This window comes from Blennius ocellaris, assembly GCF_963422515.1.
Source record: "Blennius ocellaris genome assembly, chromosome: 1".
NCBI lineage: Eukaryota > Metazoa > Chordata > Actinopteri > Blenniiformes > Blenniidae > Blennius > Blennius ocellaris.
Window position 1 is genome coordinate 10,728,693 of NC_137650.1, and position 23,204 is coordinate 10,751,896.

Sequence of the window (23,204 nt, forward strand, 5' to 3'; positions counted from 1 at the left end):
CGGTCGGAGGATTCGTGAGACTCTCGGCCTCGTGTGCGTGCTCACATTGGGACACACATGCAGGAACCGCGTGTCAACCAACGTTCATCTATTGAAATTCCAGTGAGCAGTTTCCATTCCCCCACGCTCTGACATTCAACATGCTGCCCCCCACTGATCTGCTGTCTCACACTACTCGACCTTTGACCTTTGTCCAATGTAAACCTTTAAAATGTCTCATTTTTCACAGACGCCGTCAGCAGGGGATCCTGCCTCCACCTCCATAGAGCACATATAGTCTTCACGCGAACGTACAGTCTTCAGACGCTTGTGTACATTATCCTTTGACTTTTGCTATCCAAACAGCGGCTCATCAACATATGTCATGTGGTGATCATTTTTATCTTAACTGCTGTAAAACAGCATGTGCTCATGCATGTTTTATATCAGTGATCCCAGTTGCTGGAACCACCTGCAGTGTTGGAGCAGAATATACATTCATCGCTTACTCTGGGGTTGGCTCTTTAAAGACTGGCGTTGCATTTATGATGACATTACCAAATGGTAAGATTAGAAAACATGATTTTGTCACGCCCTGACTCACTTAAGATTTCTGTCCATCACAGTCATTGCAAATGTTAAAATACAAAGTGGAACCTATAAAGATGTTTGGGTTTATGACTCTGACCCAAACTTTGAGTCACTCTGCTGTACTGTTGAAAGCACTGATCTCAGCCAAGCGACTTGACCTTTAGTAAATGAAAGACGTCAGAAAAAAAGGAGCAGTAGCTCAGTCATGAGGATCTGAAGTCAATGTGTTACGTTTGGCTGAAGAGGACTCGAGACACCAGCTGTTGGTGGAGCAGGAGCCCATTTTCTGGGGAGCATGATAAAAAAAAAAAAAAAAAAAAAAACAAGAATCAAAAATCACAAACACATACTAATTGAAAAAAACACAACATCACTAATTATGAGTAAATCTCCGCTTACCCCCCTTTACATGCAACTGGACACAGAGTTTTCCTAAATCTCCACTGTGGATCATCGTTTGTGCTGAGTCGGCGTTGAATTTATGTGTAAATGAAAGGTCCAAACACAGAGAAATATCGCCCCGGTATGTGTAAATGTGGCCTTAGAATCTCAAAAAGAACATAAGAAATGAAACATGAACAATGACAAAGGGTCTGATTCATTAAAGTCCTGCAGAAACCATGCTGGTCACCCAAATAGATGGCACTTTCAGTTTTCCATGCATTTTGCAGGCGATCAACTGGAAACAACAATGATTGACATCATGCACAAACAGGAGTATTCAAACTTTGAAATCTTTCTTCACCACTGCAGACTTTGTAATCCACATTGGGCATTGCACATTAATCTATTTACTATTTAATCTATGTACTTTGTGCAATATGGTAGGCACGCCTGATATTCCACATTCATTGAATGCAAACCACTTCCTGGATTGTAGCCTCTTCGTGGTAGAATTGCTCTTCCTCGCAATTCTCAGAAATATGCTGTTGAGAGCAATAAGCTTCTAGTCGGGGTCACCATGAGCGGAGGCGTCCAGTAGCTACTGCTGCACATTAAAGTCCAGGTGGATAAATAAATGACAACGTGATACAAACTTACCAAATGTGTGACAAATAAAACAGCCACTGAGAGATACAAGCTACCTTCAATTAATGCCAAATAAGTCATAAAACAACAAAAGTGGATGTTTGAAAGCATGAAGATTGTGACACGCTGACTGGTGGCTTAATATGTTTACTAAGCATAAACAACACATACATGAGTTGAGCTATGAAGTGATGCAAAGTCCTGTATGTGACTTTTCTTGACTGTCCTTAAACAAGCATTTAAAGCTAAATGGTGACTTTAAAGTGTGTGAATGTGACTCTCTGTGTTTCTCCCTGCACTTGTGTATCCCACTGTGTCCTGCCCCTGTTATGCTGCACAAAGCTAGACAGTTTGTCCAAATTGAGGAAGAAATGTTGAAAAACAAAGAGAAGCCACAGCCAAAAACAAAACAAGGATCACAAACTACCACCTACAGAGATACAGATGGAAAGCTGCCAGAATTAGATGTTGAATCAGCTAAATTATGGGGGGGAATACATTCAAATAAAGACCCAAAGTGATGTGAAAGAGATAAAAAAAAATGTTGTCTGACTAATAGCGATTCAAATTAAAACAGTATCAAATCAAAAGAAACTATTAAAGAACAGTGAATGTGAGTTTAAGTGGAACTAATGAATTCAACACGTCAGGAGATTGAAGCGTGGGCCTGATCAATAAATGATTTTCACCGGGATAATCTGTCATCTTCCCTTTGAACTTAAACCCTCCTCAGCCTCTGGCTCGCGACCGACACACTGACCCTGGGAGTGTTTATGTCGCCATCGCCTGCTTTGTCGGGACGTGAAAAGAAAAGAAGGAACCGGTCCCCCCCCCCCCCCCCCCCCCCCGAGGAGAGAATAGTCCCACCCCTCCATCCCCCAGCAGGGTCCCTCCCTCTCTCTGTGGGCCTCCCCTGGGCAAAAGAGTAGATTAAAACAAACAGGACTTTAATCAGTGGGCCCCGGCTTCGCTCTGCTCAGCTGCCGACAGAAGGAGCCCTCTCCAGGAAGGCTGCCTCAAATCAAAGCTTCCTGCTCGCCACTTGCTGCTTCGCCGATCCGTATCACAACAACAAAACCAGCAGAAACAATTATTTATTCCTTTTGATGTGGGTTTTGAAGTTACCCCACCTCTTCCACTATGCCACCCCCCCTGCCCCCCCCGCCCACACCCACCACCATCCTCCTCCCCCCCCCCCCCCTCCTCTTCCTTGCCCAGCCCCTCCAGCTCTCTCTCTCTATCTTTTACTCCCAAGGAAACAAGGTCATGCCAGCCTCCCTCTCAACACACAAAAAAAGAGGCTGCTTTGAAGGAACAGCCGCTCCAGAATCAACGCCTTTTCTTTTCTTTTCTTTCTTTTTTCTTTCATTTTTTTTGTCTTATTTTACGACGAGGAGAAAGTGTGCCTCGTCTGGGAGGAAAGTTCTCGTCTGGCTTTCGGTTCAACTTAACGTCGCCCCGCCAAGTGTGTCAGGGTGTAAATGTCACTTTCACAGTGCAGGGTTCCCCGCATTACCCCGAATTTCATTGAATTCGCTCAGTCTCACGGTTGCAATGCGATTGTGACTTCAGTTACTTCGGTGTCTTCAGCGATCGTGTCTTCAAAACTCGTAAAGTGCATAAAGACAAAATGCAGGGATCTGTGACTAAAATAGAAATGTGCATTTTGTTTTGCCGTTTGCTGTAAATGTAGTTGACATAAATGCCCAAAACATAAGCTGCTTATCAAAAGAACAACAGAAAATCTATAACATGTTATCTAACAAGATAATCTGGTCTTCTATGCGCAGGCTTTGCATGCATGTGTATGAAATGTGAAGATTTGGGCCTGGAGCGTGAGGATAAAGGTGCCGGGACCACAACCTTAACTTTGCAGCAATAACACATCTGCAGATATGTTACACTGTTTTTTTAATTTTTCTGATTTAATAAGATATATTAGCAGGAAGCCCCGCCCCTTTTTTCAATCAATCAATAAAAGACTGAGCAGCCAGTGCAAATAAATGCATAACTGGATAAATAGTGCAACAACAGACTACAACTACATCACTGGGAAAATAAATAGCAGTACTAGTAAAAATTGGATAATAAAACTGTGAGTCAGATATAAATACAACCAAAAATGTAGGTCAAAGGTTAAATACGTATCAGCACAGTGCAGGAGGGTAGGCAGTGATCAGCTGAGCTTCTGGCAAAACTGGTTGTCATTTTTATCTTGAGATGTTGGAGGGGGGTGTTGTCAGCAGCTGCTGAAAGTAACTTGTAATCTAACTTAGTTACTTTTAAAAACAAGTAATCAGTAAAGTTACTTTTCAAAGGAGTAATTAATAATTGTATTACTTTTTCAAGGACTCTGGTCCTGTGTCATGTAATCAAGAATGCAGAGATGGGGAAACTTGGACTTGAGTCCCGATTTTATGATTTTTTTTGACTCGACTTGAAGAAATCAAAAAAAGACTCGGACTTGTTTGGACTCTAAGCTCAGTGACTCCAGATTTGGACTTGACTCGACGAGTCATATCAAGTCTTGTCATAATGACAAGTGTGATATATAAATCATATTAATTCTTCCCGCTTGGTTTCATCACATCCCAGTGACAGACGCTGTCAGTCACAGTGAGGTACAGCCTGGCTGCAGCCACACACTATTAATTGGCTGTTAAACACGTGTGGTGTGACACACACCCCTTCAGCGTTGTACACGCAAAACCTTGAATACAAGGATCATTTAGGTTTTCGAAGTGTATATTTGTCCGGTCACGGAACCGTAGCGACTTTTGCGATTTGTGCGGACAACACTCTGATTGGTCGAGTGCGGTGATGTCATCATGTCGCCTACTTCACCGGGTCATTTGCATAGATGGCGTTTCGCACTGGAGATACTTTTTCTTCCTTTGCAGAATTAGAGACTCATTTAATGAGCACCCGGAGGATTGTCCTACAATTACAGATGATTAATTTTTCTCACAGAGGCACAAATCTTATTCAACGATTTATTACTTTTTTATTAGATTCTAATTTGATAACAAAGGCAAGCTCGGCTACATATCATAATATTTAAATTTCAGATCATTCCCAAATGTCTATAGTCCTCGACCTTAACCACAGAAAGCAGCAGCTTAACTGGTACTTTCACCCTTCTTTACTTCCTAACTCAACATTTAACCAGTTTATTTCTTCTCAAATCTCAGAATTTCTGGAAGTCAATGATCATTTCGAGGTTTCAGACTCCACCTTATGGGAGGCCTTTAAGGCTGTAATTAGAAGACATACAATCTCCTTTGAAACCTCAATGAAAAAAAGAAAAGAAAAAAAAACGCCTCTTGGAAATTGAAAAGGAACTAACACATTTGGAAATTATCTATAAATCTTCCTGAAACCCTTTTACACTGGGGAATATTCTTAAACTGAAGTATGAATATCTGACCAGATGCAGGACCAATTGTTTAAACTAAAACAAAAATACTTTGAATTGGGGGACAAACCCCAGAAATTACCAGCCTGACAAGTGAGGGTCTATGAGGCAGCAGGGCCATACATAAAATCAGATCAAAATCTGGGAAAATAATAATTGATCCCATGGGCATAAATGATCGCCTCAGGGAATTCTACCAGCAGCTATATACATCAAGAGCAAAGGGAAACTTCTTTTTTTTTTTTTTTTTTTTTTTTACAAAGTCCATCCATCATGGCCTTTTTATCAAAAGTAATTCCTAGAAATGTATTTACATGCACTTGTTCAATTAGTTTACCATTAAGAGAATGGTAAACAAAGAGAAAGAAAGCCATATGATACCATACTAAATATATATGGACATATACTAGACATATGAAAAATATATAAAATATCAATTAGAAAAAAACGATCTGTAAAAGTACATTTGTACAGGATTTATTTTGTAAATAAAACATTCTGATATCTCATTCTAAGACGAGTTGTCCAGGGTTGCAGTAGTCCTACAATCTGTGTATACTCTCTCAGTTGACGTAATTAGTATTGCACCATTAAATACCCTGGAAAAACTGTAACAAAGAAATATTGATCTGCTTTCATAAGCTGTGGAATGAAGCAAGGGAAAGGTGGTTTTTATGTTGGAGCATCCTGTTGGTGAGTCAATTGTGCTTTAAATACCACCAGGCTGAAAAATGTTAATGGTGTGCTCACACGATGCTAATGCTAAGCATGAGGAGTAAGGATCTGCTTAATTCAGTCAGAAAAAGATTTGTTTTTTTTCTCTTTGTGTGCTCTGGTATAGTGTTATATGTTATACAACACTTTCTATGTTTTTGTTGATGTTTTGACAAGTACTGAGGTGTATTTTATGCCAAAAACACACCCGAATGTTATTTTTCTGAGGAATTACTGATAAAAGCGCAACTTTTTGTTCACTGATGCAACAAATTGATCTAAATGTGAGGATTGATTTTGTTTGTTACATTTCATTCATTGTATTGCAATGATTTGATTATCATTAAGTTAATAAGTTAGAACGAAATGCAGGAAATTGAAGAAATTAGAAACTGTTAAAGTTCACCTGGTTATTTAACATAGGTTACAAAATAAATAATTAATGTACATCAATGTAATTTAGTTTTGTAAAGATGTATGTATGTTAATGCTGTTGTGTATTACAACAATGCTATGAGATTGGATTGAAGATATAAAGAAACAAAACTGCGCAAGTTACTGTCAGAGATTGTATTATCAGCTGCATACAATAATACAATTGTTGTTATGCAGGTTAGGTTTCAATGACTGGGACCGTGAGCTATTTTGGAGAAAACCATTCTTCTCATCTCACTTCGGAACCAACAGAGTGGTAACAACTCGCCACAAAGAGCAGGAACATTCATAAGTCCAAATTCAAGGAAGCTGAATCCCACTTCAGGATGCCAGAGCTCAGTAGAAGGACTTTGATTTAATTTGTGTTATATTGTGTGATAATTGTGTTGCCAGCTGTTGTAAACAATTTATTCTTTTCAACTAAATGTTCATTTCATGGTTACTAATCTCCTGCCACTTTATATTCACTCACTCTTAACTCACTGTCCCCCTCTAGAACCGAGGCACTGGTCCAAAGCTCTCATTAGTCAAAGTTACTAGTATTGAGTAGAGCGCTTACATTTGCATTTGGATGATTGTTTTTGTTTTAACTATATTTATATTTCCAAAAACATTCTTTATTAGGTGCCGTGTTCTTGAGGCAAATGCATTTGTGACATGGGCAGTGTTCTCCACTTGTGACAGACTAATTATTCTGCTTTTGAATCGTGTTTTGTCAGTAAGTAAGTAAAAATGATTTATAAAGCGCTTTTAACAGATAAAAATCACAAAGTGCTGTACATAGAATGGGCACAATTAACCAGAACATCCGAATTTCATAAAATGCAGTAAAAGTGAGAAAAGTATTTCACCAAAAGCTTTCTTAAATAAAAACGTCTTCAAGTGCATTTTAAAAGAATTCGTGCTGAGGGACAGGGCCAAGTCGTTCCATAGCCAGGGGGGGTCGATTGAAATCTGAAGAAGAAGAAGAAGAAGAAGAACGTACTCTTAACTCTATCTACCAGACATGAGCAAACATAAGCTTCAGGATTAATTTAGATAAATGTATTTACAAGTTCAGAACACACAAGGTGCCACTCTACCAGAGGCTCCTGGTGTCCTCCAATGATTTGAGGCTCCTGCAGAGAGCAGAAGCGGTGAAAAATCCTGCACAGACAAGATCAGATTATATTGTTAGATAACATGCTATAGGTTTTATGTCATTGTTCAGATAAGCAGCTTACGTTTTATGTCAACTGCATTTACAGCAAACAGGAAAAACAAAATGCACGTTTCTATGTCAGTCACAGATCCCTGCATTTTGTCTTCATGCACTTTGCGAGTTTTAAAGACACGATCACTGAAGAAACTGAAGTAACTGAAGTAATAATGGCATTACAACCATGAAACTGCGCTAATTCAGTGAAATTCGGGGTAATGCGGGGAACCCTGCACTGTGAAAGTGACATTTACACCCTGACACACTCGGCGGGGCGGCGTTAAGTTGAACCGAAAGCCAGACGAGAACTTTCCTCCCAGACGAGGCACACTTTCTCCTCGTCGTAAAGTAAGAAAAGAAAAGGCGTTGATTCTGGAGCTGCTGCTCCTTCAAAGCAGCCTCTTAGATTCAAAGTGTGCCAGTTGCAAACTATCTCTCTGTTTGAGAGCCGCTTTCCAGCTCGATATACCACAACATCTGCTAAAGTTGTTGCATAAGGCTGCAGCCTCATCAAAAGGCTTGGCAGAGAAAGAAGTCCTCAAATGCACAGATGGTAATCATGTTTTTATCATTTGCTGAAAGTTGTGATTCTCTAAATTCATTTAATGGGTAGGTGGGCGTATGGTTCCACCTTAAACGCCTGCCAAGCGGACTTTTGACAGTTCACATATCATGTGCTTTCAGAAACATCAGGGGAGTTGTGGGTTGTTTTTTCTGCTTTCTTTTTTTTTTTCTTCAATGTTTAATATTTTTTGAATTTTTTACTTTATTTTATTTAATTTTTTTGTTTGTATTTTGTGGCTGAATGGCTCCGTCTCACATTCTCACCGCGTTCTAATGAGTTGAGAGTCTTAAACTGGATGGAAATTGCCGACATCTTTGCACTGGCTGAAATATACTGAACAATCAGCACAGTCTGCATTTCACTTGCAATCACTTATTTTACTCTGTTTGAAGGGAATCATTTCTAAACTGTCCATTTTTAGCAAAACGAATAAACATATTGCCAAAACAATGTTCTCTTGAACAAAAATCTGTGCAGTCTGTTCAACAGATCAGATCTGAGCCTCCTCACATGTAGCAGCAAGCACATGTAATTTGATACCAGCCTCATTGAAGACTTGCATGTATTGCATGGACAACGTATAGCTCTTTCATTAAATGTCCAAGCAAAACTGAGCTTCTTCATCAATGGAAGAGCAAAACGAACATCTAAGAGTGTAGCTTCTTATGTGTGACAGCGATACAGAAAGCACAATACGGTCTCCTTAACATGCAATTACTGCAGCAATGACAAGAGCAGAGCAGCTTTTGGCTTTATGGACCCCTCTGGGGAAATTAGAGGTTCTAAAGAAACTGTAGTTGTGCTCATTACTTCTAGTAATTATAACAAAGACTTTTAAAATGAGCATCCCTGTTGGGATGAGTTTGAATCCAAATCGCATCAAGATGTCCTTAATTTTGTGACGGAAGCTGCAGGACTTACAAAATACAAAACATACGGCAGAAAATCACTGAATTTGATTTTCATGTAGCCATAGAGATATTAAGTATGACTGAATGTTAAGACCTTGAGGTATGGGCTGATATTCTAAGCTTTTAAATAAAAGAAATCAGTGTTTATTCAGCTATTGTGCATGAAATGAAAAATATAGACTTGTTTTTGAACCAAACCAATGACAACGATACTCTATTTATATTTAGATATTCAGATGAAACAAAAAAGACATTTTGGCATGTGTGACACAGGTACAAACCAAGATGCAACCACAACCACATTCAGAGAATTACCTACTTTTTTTCATTCTTCACTGAACACAGATTCACATTTTGGCCAAAATGAGTGTCTTGGAACAACAACTGTTCATAAAAGCAATCAAAAGGTATTTCTAACATGATTTCATTTGAAATAACAAATTCTTTCAACTCTTCAAGTCTATGCTGTTGTTTTTTGGGGTTTTCACTTGAAAACATTGTCATGTATACTGATAGTGAATTTCGTAGTAAAGACAGACATGCTATAGCCGCTCATGCTAGCTCCGGGGTTGGCGTTGCTGTTAGTGTTGTACTTCAGGTCTGGCACAGTTGAAGGAATTTCTCTGTCTGAAAGTCATTTCCTCAGTTTTTTGCATTTGTCCTGTGGTCCAGTCAGTCTGGAATTGTTTTTAGACGACACTTGGCCTGTGTGTGGCCACGACGTGAACAGATCGGACGTCTTGTTTTAGATTTAAAATGTTTAAGGTGAGACACACAGCCTGCATTCAGCACTAATTCAAAATGACGGTCGAGCACGGAGATCTGAAACGCTGCTAAACATTTGCGACGGTGACACCGAAACCACAAAATTGTAAACAGGCTAACTGTAAAGGTTTACTATGTAAATTAGGTCTCCCAATGGCCATGCTGAGCTTGTTAAGCATTTAATTTTCTGTTTTACAAGTGTCTTTAATTTGCCTTTTTTGCCTGCTTATTTTCAAATCGCCCTTTAATTAAACTCCAGCCAATTATAAAAGTCTTGAAGAACTTTGGGGAGGAGAGAGATCTGGTGGGGCTGAAAGGAAGGCAGCAGCTGACACCCAGACATTTTATACTGCCCGAGCACACAACCAGAGCTTTATGGACACATCGCTCATCTGCAGATGTTTGAGCTGCAGCTCCTGGTAGCTTATATTTGTCATTCACTGCAACTTAACTGGTTCCTCTATAAGACAGTTTTCTCACCGATTTGGTTTCCCATGGCATAAAAAGAAACATTAAACAAATGATTAGAATCATGATGTTCACAGCGAGGATATTAATATTGTGAAAGGTAATAACGGCAGAAAACATCACTGTAAATGCCACTAGCAAGTGTGAAAACACTCTTACACATTAAATTAAATTCTTTTTGTGAAAGGTGCAAGCATGGTGGCATAATTAGTCATAAGTTTGTTAATGTGCAGTAGGTTATTTCAAATGCAACCCGTGTTACCACCCCAGGTTAACATGCTACCATCAGCACTGGAACCAGGACACGATTGGAGCTGAAAGTGATGAAAATACTAAATCTGTCCATAAAGAACACAAATGTGACCAAATATTAGGGAATTAAGAAAAGAATGCGAATGCCTGCATGCTATCCTATCATAATTAATCATATTTCTCACACTATTCTTTTTACACGGAGGCCTCTTCGCACTGGTCGTACACTTCTCTTTGCCACACCCATCGTTCTTTCGCCGTGTGTAAAAGGATGGCGCGGGGTTTGTATATTCCTTGAAAATGCCAGCCATTAGCAGCTTTGACAGGCCGAGCACAGTCCAGTGGGCTGTCAGAAGCAAAAGCCCAGCGTGTTGAAGTGAAGAGTGGCCCGGTTACCATGAGAGCGGCTAACAAATCCCCAGGCTCTGAGAGCTGAGCGGGGGGTCGGCACACCACGGCTCGCTCCACTGAACCCGTCCATACTGTGGGCTTTACTGCCAGAGACCTGGGAGCTCCCTTCTCACCCTCTCAGCATGGGAGGTACGTGGTAGACGTTTCTCCATAACGGTTGCTTTACTTTTATTTCATCTTACTCGCTGGTAATTGTTTGACCTTTCTATAAAAGTTAAGACGTGTTTCAGACAAATGTTTCGTCTAGTTGGAACTTGGCTTGATGTCAACCCAGTGTGTTTTTTTTTTTTTTTTCCCAAGAAAGTAACAGGATGTATCGTGCTTTTGATATCGGTGCCGTCAGCCGTCAGGGCTGCCAAGATGGAGGACGCACGCCGCCCGTGTGCTGGGACGTTACTGAAAAAGCAAAGGACTGATTAGTCCAAATGACGGGACGCGGATCCTTCCTGGGCGATGAATGGATGCAGCAAGGTGCCACCAAAGAAGCGAGTCCCTCTGATTAACGCAGCGTCTGACAGCGAGCGCCAGGCCCGACTGTCACATCAAAGCCGCGACAACAGACACAAGCAACCGGTGACATTTCCAACAACAACAACAACAATAAAGAAGCCAGAACAATCTTCATCCTTCCTCCATCATCACTAACTTTTTACCCCATACTCAGCACTGACCATTTAGTCTGAATTGAGTCATACTCGATGGGGGAGGAGAGCTTTGAAAATAACTCTTTATCTGTATGCCGCTGTTTTTCAGGGAACACAAAAGGACTGACGAGACCATTTATCTGCAGATTCTTTAAAAGAAAAAAGAAAGGCAAAGGGAAAAAAAAAAAAGCGGAGCCTACCTGATGTTTTCTATCTCTCTCTTTTTTTTTTCTTCTTCCATGAGGCGCTGTCTGTGCCTGCGATCCCTTTATCTGCCTTTCATTAGCGCCTCGCTCGCCCTCTTAGCAGGGCGGGTGTCTGGGAGACAGTCACTTTCTCCCAGCCTGTGATGTTTCTGCAGATTACAGAGGGCCTTTGAAGCCACTGCACTCCTCATTGCCGGGGCCTCAGACAGGCCCATGCCATCTGTCAGGTTGACGGCAAAGTAGTGGAATGGGGCTGAGACACCCTCTGTTGATCTGCACTTTTTGTCTTTTATGTGTCACATTTGGATGTTGCGCGGCGGCCACACCTTTGTAATCTGCCGCTGGGAGCCGCCTGAAAGACTGTCCTCCGCAGCACATAAACACACACACCCACCGATAGGGGAGAATAATGGCCCCTCCGTAATTACTCTTACCTGTGGGCATCGGTCTCTAAATGAGACAATTACCGTCGTCCGCTCACAGCCATCTCTGGTTTCCTCCCACTTTTCCAAGGCCCTGGAAATCACTGTCATGTGGGTCTTTTTATGCTTAACCAGTGGGAAGGATTCCATTGTTCACCAGTTTAGGAGGTTGTTGTTACGCGTGTGTGTGTGTCTGTGTGTCTGTGTGTCAGCCTGACAAATGCGACAAAACAAGATGCTGCAGGCAAATCGTTCAACCTTTACTTTACCAGAGAACCACTACTATAATACAAAAATATACTATTAATTTGGTATATAACCAAAACACTATATTATCCTTTGCAGAGGTGCAATTATAGTTTCTGGTTTGAGTCTAATGATTCTTTGATTCTTTGATTCTATGTGCTGTAACTCGATGAAGCTGTACAGAAAGCAGAAAGCACAATGTGTTTGGGTTGTGTGGTCCGACCAACCAGTACCTGTTGCATCCTCTCATTACTCAAAGATTAAGTTGCTGTCCATGTTTCATGCAGGGGTATAAGAAAAAAAAAAACACCTGTTGCAAACTTGCAACCCAGTTTGCAGTAGTAGTGTGATTTATGTAGACTTAGTCATCATTCACAGTGCAACTGCTAATGCTCTATTTCCATTTTGTGCATTGTTGTCCACATTAGAATTTAAATGTGATGAACATCAGACGCCATTGTAACAAGCCTAAAGCATAACTACGAGAAGGTGAGATGTCACAGGCAACACGCTGCGTTCATGGAAGTAAATGCGAATACCACACGTGTGGATGTGGAGGGTGATCCTGTTACGGCGAGAGCAAGGTGGGCTCAAACGTTGACTCAGAGACGAAGTCGGTGAATGAAGAGATTGTAATTTGCATTTTAAGAGTCTAAGAGACTGATCTGAGGGAGTGAAGCAGCTGGAGCTGAGGACGTTGATTAATTCTACCTCCATGTCAGATTATTATTTTTTTTCCAATTGGATTTTTGATTGTGTCAATGTGATTTCTTTGTGATTTCATTGAGGTAAGTGTCATATGTCATACAGACCTTTTCAGGCCGCTCACTTTTTTGGGGGTCAAAAGTGAGATTGTCTCATTGTGAAACCGGGATGAAGACACACTGAGAACAATAAACCTGAGAAATAAATTTAACTGAATTGAATCAGTGAAATCAACAGTAATCATTTAAGTCAGCATCTTTACACAAATATATCACGTATTGAAGTATTTGTTGAAAATACAAGATATAATTTTTCATGTAGAAATAATTTCATTAAACAAAGAACAATATTGCTTAAGCAACAAGTAAATTGCGAAGAAGTTACCTTTTTTGATTAAATACTTTAACAGTACACCAACCTCATTATAAATGCAGTTACGGCCACCGTTGTTGGGAATGAAGTCGTATAAAATGTTACCGCTTTCCCTACTTTAAATATGTTAGAAATACTGAAGTTTCCACAAGCTTGTTACTGTTGTTCCTCCACGTGCAGGATGTTGGCTTAACCATCACAACAGCCTGAGGTTAATGTCAGTTCACATTTATAAGAGATGTCTGCAGGTTGAGGGTTCATCTCAGCTGTTCTGTTGCTGCTTCCTCTGGTTGTCACTCGTTCATAAATCTGGTTATTTAGAAGACAAACTCAAAAGAGCATCTCTCAACAGGGGTTCACAGTGTGAAATGAGGAAAGAGCCACTTCACAGATATACTTTACATAATTTCAATAGTAAATTATGAATAAAATGCATTCTCACTATTATTATCCAAATTAAGAAAGATAATCAAAAGTGATGTTTTCATCATATGAGAAAACATGATGTTCCTTTGCCGTGACAACCGTCACGGCAAAGGAGGCAGAAGATAATATATCTTAATGCCTTTTATTTAAATGCATTTCCAATTTTCAACATAGCCATTACTGTGGCCCCCACACCCATTCCCTCACGTATTTAATAGACATGTTATTAAATTTCATATTTGAATGCATAAATCAATGTTTAACAAATATATTACATTGTGAAGACACATGTTGCAGGTAAATTGTGCTCTTTGAAGACTTTCACTTTTTCCATGGAAGATGACTTTGGAGTCCCAGTGAACACAAACTAAACTTTGTGAGCAAGAGCTTAAGTAGTTTTATGGCTGCAGTTGGTCCACTGAACTGGAGGTCATCAAGCACCAGTAGCGAGAGCAGAGGAAAGCCTTTTCACGCATCATCAGAGAAGATTTGGCAGATTTTTCAAAAGTAAACTCATGTCTAATGCTCATCCAAATGTGGCATCACTTGAGATTGAATTAACCCCATTTTCAAATGGTGTTGCCCAGTTTGAGGATAATTTAAAGCAACTGAAGGCAGAGCGGCTCCGACTGAGCAGGCGCAATGTTTCGGTGCAGCACAGTGAAGGCAGCTTAAGTGCAGAGGCACATCAGCAGCTCAATGAGCTCCACCTGGGAATGCAGGTGGAGCTGAGCTGTAGTGATCACCAGCCAGCCAGCCTGCGCAAACACACACACACACACACACACACACACACACACACACACACACACACACACACACACACACACACACACACACACACACACACACACACACACACACACACACACAGCCAACCACGCCCACCTGGGAGAAAGCAGGGGAGACACAAACAAATTAACAGCACCTCTGTGAGGCTGCAGAAGTGCAGGGTGTGACAAAAAGTGAATGTTTTCAGGATGTCCTCATACGTTTATGATCTGAAACAGAGTAAAAACGTTGTAGTTGTTCATTTTTATAGATCATTATAGAATCATTTCATAGGTTTGGTCCAATTAAGATTAATTAAAATGGGTTTGACACCCCTGGTCGGGTCTGTGGTTGGACCATCACTTTTCTTTCTTTTTTTTTCGAATAAGCATACATACAGTATTTGAATCATGCAGTATTTTTATATTATACATACATTTTCAATACCCGTAGAAGGACTTAAAAACAAATTAAAGCTGCAAGCAGCATTGGTCGGGACCTCGAGATTGCCCGTCGGGGGGGTGGCTATCAACGGTTAATTAAAAAAAATATTATTTAAGCAAAAAAAAAAAAAAAAAAAAAATTTGTACTTTTATTTTGAAAAAACGGCGTCGGAACCAGCTAATTAGCTAGTGATGTGTGACCGCAGCACCCCCATTAGGCAACCTACCAAATTTCAGCTCAATCGAACAATGTTTACTAGCATGCTAACGGGCATGCTATGCCGCAAGCTAGCGGATGCACCTGAAAATCTCAGTGTGGTACTCCCCAGGTTGCCCCGATCCCAAATCTGGTCTTACTTCAATTCTAGTGTGAATGACACTGCACTTATGGAACAATAAAGGTTTTTCAAAAACTTCCACCGACATGAATTATATGGCCTCAGGCCAGGCCTCCTACGGAGGTCAGTGTGTGACATGAGACTGACCTGGTGGAGTGCCGGGCCTAGGAGGCCCGGCCTTTGTCGGTGGTGTACGGAGGTGTGAATGACGCAGCACTTATGGAACAGGAAAGGTTTTTCAAAAACTTCCACCGACATGAATGTGAGGGCCTTTGTCAGTTGTGTACGGATTACAAAAGGAAGCTGGCATTGGCCAGGCCTGCGGCCTGGCCTTTCGTAAACTGTGGCTCAAGCCCGTCGGGGTGGCCACGATACTCTAGACCAGTTAATGATCATTTTTTATCTTTTAAAAAAAATAGTATTTTTTTAATTACTTTTATTTTGAAAAAAACGGCTGAAAACCAGCTAATTATGTAGTGATTCATGACCGCAGCGGCCCCATTAGGCCACCTACCAAATTTCAGCTCAATCGGATAATGTTTGTTAAAATGCTAACTGGCATGCTAGGCCTATGAGATCCTGAAAATGTCACTGAGATGCTCCCCCTCCCCCTCCCCCGGTCCCCGGAGCAGGATTGCGCAATCCTGCTGTAGATTTTCACAGCAGGTGCACGTCACTTTGGCTCATTAAGTGTGAGAGCTAGAGTGGAAGAGAGTGAAGATGAATTCCAGAACTTTGCGAACAACTGCTCTGAATCCATAGTTATCGGGGGAGTATGTGGATAAAAATACCATACTTTTGTAGGAATTTTTATCCTCTTTCGGACTGTGTGGGTTTGGAAGCAGTCGAAGGTAAAATTTGGACACCAGGGGGCGCTGTTTGGCGACAACGCCGGATATCTCCCATCAGGATTCAATGTAAAAATGTAGAACGGAAAAAATGTTACTCTGTCGCTTTAACTCGTCATTCTGGGGACTTGTTTTGGAATTTTCCCCACATATGTTACATCCTCTTGTTCGGCAGGGTCTCGCGGTCGTGGCGATGCCCTCGGTTTGTGGCTGAGAGTCACGGTTTGCAAACAGTTAAGAGTAGTTCGGGGAGTTTAAAATCGTTGATTTTCGGCGAGAATTTTCCATCTCCCCATGTTAATGGATGACAGGAGCCAAAAAGGCGATTAGGGGGTGGGGAGCTTGGACGGCTAATAAAAATTAAACTGGACTAGGTAAGAAAAATTCCCTCTAAATTATTGTAGTAAACAATCTCCTCTATTTTTGTATATCTCAATTTCACCGATACGACCTTCGCCCTATGATGGTTTAGATTTTCCGTTTCGGCCTTTTTTTGCCTTTTTTGGGTGAACACCTTACTTTGAAAGGCAAATAGCGGCCTTCCTGTTGGAGTTAGGTCAAAAGTTAGAGCGCGTACGTCGTAGGGCTCGAGTAGACGAACAAATTTCGTATTCGCGACATTTCTCTACGACATTCCTACGGACCGTGGCGGGCGATTTACATTTTGTAGGTGGCGCTAGAGAGCCATTTTTGGACTTTGTGGGGATTTTTTAAGACAGACTTCGCATTTTCGCGAGTCTTGACGAGCGTGCCAAATTTGGTGAGTTTTTGAGCGTGTTTAGGGGGTCAAATTTGAGCCGATTGACGAATTTTTGGGCGCGAAAAAATATAGAAGAATTAAAGCTGCAAGCAGCATTGGTCGGGACCTCGAGACTGCCCGTCGGGGGGGTGGCTATGAACGGTTCAAAATATTTGCTTAAATATTAAAAAAAAAAAAAAAAAAATTATGACTTTTATTTTGAAAAAACTGCGTCAAAACCAGCTAATTAGCTAGTGATTTGTGATCGCAGCAACCCCATTAGGCTAACTACCAAATTTCGGCTCAATCAGACAATGTTTCCTCGCATGCTAACAGGCATGCTAAGCCGCAAGCTAGCCGAGCTGCCTAAAAACGTCTGTTGGGTGCTCCCCTGATGGCCCCGATCCTGAATCTGGTCTTACTTCAATTCTAGTGTAAAAGACACAGCACTTATGGCACAATAAAGATTTTTCAAAAACTTCCACCGACATGAATTATATGGCCTCAGGCCAGGCCTCCTACGGAGGTCAGTGTGGGACATGAGACTGACCTGGTGGAGTGCCGGGCCTAGGAGGCCCGGCCTTTGTCGGCGTGAACGAAGGTGTGAATGATGCATCAATGAAGGTTTTTCACAAACTTTCACCGACATGAATTACATGTCTCAGGCCAGACCTCGTACAGGTTTTGCATGTCCTCATGACAGGACAACATGAGACATGAGAGTGAGGTCAGGTCACGTGAGAGTAACCTGACCTGAGAATGACTGGTGAGGTCACTCTCAGGTCAAACTGCAGGATATGACAGGCTGTCAATCACACAGCAGTGATGAGCCTGAAGCTACAGGAAGCTGCCCATATATGGAGTGATGCACTGACCAATCACAGTGGAGAATTTCACAGCTGCGCCGAGCGCGGACACTCTGACGTCAGAGTGTGAGACAGGGAGGATTATATTAGAAGATTTTGCGAACAACTGCTCTTAATCTATACTTATCGGGGGAGTATGTGGACAAAAATACCATACTTTTGTAGGAATTTTTGTCCTCTTTAAGATTGTGTACGCTTGGAAGCAGTCAGAGGTAAACTTTGGACACCAGGGGGCGCTGTTTGGCAGGAACGGCAGATTTGGCTCCATCCGCTATAGTGTTAAGATTTCGGACGAGAAAAATTTTACTGTGTCGCTTTAACTCGTCATTCTGGGGACTTGTTTTGGAATTTTCCCCACATATGTTACATCCTCTTGTTCGGCAGGGTCTCGTGTACGTGGCGATGCCCTCGGTTTGTGGCTGAGAGTCACGGTTTGCAAACAGTTAAGAGTAGTTCGGGGAGTTGTAAATCGTTGATTTTCTGCGAGAATTTTCCGTTTCCCCATGTTAATGGATGACAGGAGCCAAAATGCCGATTAGGGGGTGGGGAGCTTGGACGGCTAATAAAAATTAAACTGGACTAGGTAAGAAAATTTCCCTCTAGAGTTCAGTAGTAAACAATCTCCTCTATTTTTGTATATCTCAATTTAACCGATGCGACCTTTGCCCTATGAGGAGTTAAATTTTCCGTTTCTGCCTTTTTTTCCCTTTTTTGGGCGAATACCTTACATTGAAAGGCAAATAGCCGGCTTCCTGTTGGAGTTAGGTCAAAAGTTAGAGCGCGTGAGTCGTAGGGGTCGAGTAGACGAAGAAGTTTCGTATTCGCTGTTTTTCTCTACGACATTCTTACGGACCGTGGCGGGTGATTGCAATTTTCTAGGTGGCGCTAGAGAGCCATTTTTGGATTTTTGGGGAATTTTTTGACGTGAGATTGTGGAGTGCCACACTTTTGACGAGTCTCCCAAATTTGGTGAGTTTTTGAGCGTGTTTAGGGGGTTCGGAGGGCCCGCACTTTTGGCGACGACGAAATCCAAAAGAGACCTGCCGTTGGCTGGGCCTAGGGCCCACCCGTTGGCGAGGTCCCTAATAATAAGAAGAAACATTCGAAATACAATATAGAATTTCGCCACCAGGTAGTGGCCGACGCCCCCTTCGGGGGCGTCGGCCACTCTGAGAGGTTCAGGAGAGTTCTGGATGAGTGTGGGGCCTCCTCCGGAGGCCCCACACTTTTGGCGACGACGAAATCCAAAAGAGACCTGCCGTTGGCTGGGCTTGGGGCCCAGCCGTTGGCGAGGTCCCTAATAAAACAAAAAAAAACCTGACATCAACATCCTCCTCCCCTGTCTTTTTCCTCCTAATAATATAGCCTTTAGTCATAAAGTAAATATTTTTAAAAAAAACCTAATAAATGAAAATCACTTTTTTAATTTATACTTCACAAAGCAGGCCCACATACGATGGTCTGCCAAGAAACATTCCATCCAATCAAGAGAAGGGGAAAAAAGAAAGAGAACCATCATTCTTCATGTGAAGGATTTGGGAAACTTTATTGGGCCTGCAGATAGAAAACCATTAATGGACATTAACAAACCATTTGGGACTGAGTTACCCAGTACCTAAATCATTTTGGTGTGTGTAGTAACAACAGAAGTATTACATCCTAGACTTTGTCTAACAGATTGTTTTCTCCAGTTGGAAAGAGCAAGATCCCTGTTCGTCACGTCGTCAGACCACCAGTAGGCCACACACTGGAGCCGCGTTGTGTTAAATGGGGCACGGAGCTGAGGCGGGCGCCGCCTCCCGCGCTGAGATACCTCGTTTACGAGGACCCAGGTTTTCTGGTTCTTTGAGACGGAAGGGGTCCCCGATAAACCGCTGAAGGGGACCGAGATTACAGGCGACGCGTTTCCACCTCAAACGGCGCCTCTCCCTGCGTGGAGATGATAAACTCTCATTGAGTTTGCAAAGACCATTTCCCAGCGGCTGTCTCTCAGTTTATATGAACTTTTCAAACGGGCTGAGGATCTGACGGCGGATCGTCGCAGAGCTCGCGGGCTTTGAACGCTCCCTCCCCTGAGTATTTTTTTCCCCCCACTCCAGGACCACTGTCTTCAGAGGCTCGAGGAGAATAAAGGCTCAGATCGACAGAAAATCAACCCCCCAAGCCCCCCCCCCCCTCCGCTTCCCTACCTCTACCCACCTTTTCCCCCCACCTGGCGTGTCCTGTCACACATGCTCAGGCTCTCTTTCTCCAAATTCATGATGCATGTAAGCACTGTGTGTGTGTGTGTGTGTGTGTGTGTGTGTGTGTGTGTGTGTGTGTGTGTGTGTGTGTGTGTGTGTGTGTGTGTGTGTGTGTGTGTGTGTGTGTGTGTAGCCCCTGCAGAGTGGCAGATCACACCAGCCTCCTTTCGAAAACATCATAATGGAGTTTTCAGAATCAGAATAATACATTAAGTGCCGTTAAGCAGAGGGTGACATTAAACTACAAAAACATTAAGCAAGCCCGATGAAATATACATTAGAGTAAATGGATCAGAGAACACTGGGGCTAAAAATTTGAGATGGCAGATGCTAATACGAACCCAGCCGGTAACTTCAAATATTGCAAATCTGGTTGGCTTAGTGGCTTGAAGTCGATCCGGCGTGGGATCTTCGTGGTGTCGCTGCTGGTTATCGCTTCTGGAGGAGAGGCTGCCGAGAGGCTTTCAGGTGCCGCATCAAAACAAGTGTCACCTTCCTTCACCGAAGACCCCGGCGGGGGCCCGATGGAGGACCACAGGACGCGACAAGCTGGGGAATAAAAGACAGAAATCAACAATCAGAGACACAAAATGTTTCGGTCGCATGTAAAAATAGAGTCGCCGGCCACGCGCACGCACGGCTTTGACGTGGGGATGAGTGATTGATGCTCAAAAAGATGTTGCCACGACAGACTGGCAGGCGGGAGAAAAACACTGAGGCAGAATGATTGGCTTCTCCGCTTTGATGTTTCTGTCTGACTTACTTGTGGTGGCTGGTTACATCTTCAAAACCCGTTGAGCGTCGGCAGTTGTAATGACCCCAAACATTTCATCTGTCATATCTGAGCGGCGCTCTGACAACTCCCAGCGAAAAAGAATCTACTTCTGTGACCAAAACTTCACGCCGCATTCCCACATCCATCCGGGAGGACACAAAGTTATTAATTTCCATTTGTCACAGGCTTTAAGTTTGATGTAATTACCAAGCAGAGGAGCTTAGAAGTTGAAAAGTCCAGACTTTCAAAGCAAAGAGAGGAACAGTGTGAATGCCAAAAACACACAGAGAGAAAACAAACAGCACCAAGTCTTCATTCTTAATAAACCTCAAGCTCAAGTTAGGGGAAATAGATGCACTTTTTGCCATCAAGAACTTACCAGAACTATAAAAAACAAAAAAAAAGAATAAATTCAAGTTGAATGAATTTAAAAGTCTGACATTACCAAAACTTCAATATTAGAATAACACTTAAAATGTACCTCTGACACCATTAACACCTTCACTGACTTTTTATTTTATAGAAAATGTAGGTTTTTGAAAGATTTTACAACAAACCACCTCATCTTCAGCTGGCTAGGGATCCTTCATATACAAGTGCATCGAAAGAATTATAACATTAGTTAGTGAATATTCAATCATTCATGTTGATAATTACATCAAAGTTATAATAATCATAATCATAATCATAATAAGGATGATGATGACGGTGACAACGATGATGATGATGATGATGATGATGTTGATGATGATGATGATAGCATATCAGTGAAAATGGTAGATTTTCAAAAAAAAAAAATATATATTTAAATGGACTTTAAATTATCACACAAATTGAAACATTTTCTCTGGCTTTGTGTTTGGAGATACTGTAAATCAGTCAGCAGCAATAATACTGTAGTAGTAATGACTGGTGCGGGGGAGTTTTTGTGCAGTTTAGTTTCTAATGCCTTTTTATTTGTTGATGGATTGAAACAGCCATAGATGATAATATATTTAATCGTGTGAAAATCATCAGGAAGCCAATCAAGATGGTCAACCATACGTTGACACTTAGGGCCTGTTTACACGACAACGTGTCACGTGATAAAACACCTTATCCGTTAAAAAAAGGAGTGCGTTTACACTAACAACGATGTCGTGAGTACGCCAGGCCATGGGAGGGTGCTGTCGATTGTTTTTTTAATGAAACCACACGGACGTGTGTGCAGGGAACAATAAGCCATAAACTTGAAGAAAATGAAGAGAATTCAACATTTGTATGAACTGATGACGTGTCGGATGCTATCAGGGGTGAGTCTCAACGATAAAACTACTGATATGGGTGATAAAACTAGAATATGAACCGCGAGTCAAACCCCTATCGGTCCGCCATGTACACGAATACACTCGTGTTCGTCGCCGTGTAAACGGGGCCTTGATGTGAAACAAAACATGACTTGGGGGAGTAATGTAGTTCACCTGGTGGAGATGATACTTGACTGAGTTTATGATTACATGGACATCAACTTTTTGATTTGATTTGAAGTTTATTTCGAACATGTAAAAAACAAAACATAAAAAAAAAACTGAACATCCAATTACATAAACAATATAAAAGGGTCAACACCATATGGAGGCATGTACTTATTGTGTTAACACAACAGAAATGTACGTTTTGTGAATTGAAAGTGACTTTCAGAGGAAAGAAAGACATTTAAAGTTACAATACATTAATAATATTCAGTCAATTCAATTATTTCCTAAAGTTTCAGTTTTTATTGCAGGAAATTATTTTGGTGTGCAACCAGGTCCTCAGACCTTCAGGGGAAAAAAAAAAAAAAAAGCGAGGGAATTGTTTTCAGTCCTCTGACACAAGCAGAGTCCAAACAGCAACATTTTTATCTCCACCGCTGGTTCAGTCGAACCATGTGCCACACAGATAAACAGTTCAAAGCCTGCCTTTGTGTGTCTGTTTGTATTTTCTTGTTGTGTATATGTGCACAGACCCAAACATCCCAGTTCCATGCAGTCTGCCGGGCGAGGAAACGGTTTCCCATGGTTCTGCCGGGATGCCTGCTTTTATGTGGAAACGGTCTCCGGGTCCCTTCAGACCCTCTGTTGTGACAGCGGATAATGAATTTCAATACATCTGCCATTTGTTAGTCCTGTTTGGTGTAACTGATCTCCTTTTAATCCGTGGACTTCCAACGCCTTGGCGGCTCTGCAGCTGGACTGAAGCGGATGGATCCCACGGTCCCGGTGGGGCTGCAGAGGAGAGGCCGGGACGACGGACCAACCGCCATCCTCTGTGTCTCACACTGCTGTCTTGTACAGAAAACTCTCTCCGCTTTAATAAGGGCCACGTGAATGGAAGCTTTCAGAAAGATGCCAGAGTTTTTGAAAGTCTTAATCAATGCAACTGCATGAGAACCCACAGGAAGCCATG

General features: G+C 41.9%; 1 protein-coding gene across 1 annotated transcript in view; it reads right to left on the bottom strand.

Annotated features, from left to right (window-relative positions):
* The window catches only part of nkd1 (NKD inhibitor of WNT signaling pathway 1), a gene marked incomplete at its 5' end in the record, with an annotated part of 103,481 nt that extends 80,420 nt beyond the window's left edge, over positions 1–23,061 (bottom strand). Inside the window, 3 exons of the mRNA XM_080520439.1 lie at positions 20,344–20,452; positions 20,495–20,551; positions 22,968–23,061. Of these exons, the coding sequence (XP_080376565.1) occupies positions 20,344–20,452; positions 20,495–20,551; positions 22,968–23,061 (260 nt within the window). The remainder of the gene's footprint in view (positions 1–20,343; positions 20,453–20,494; positions 20,552–22,967) is intronic.
* Between the last annotated feature and the right edge of the window lie 143 nt (positions 23,062–23,204).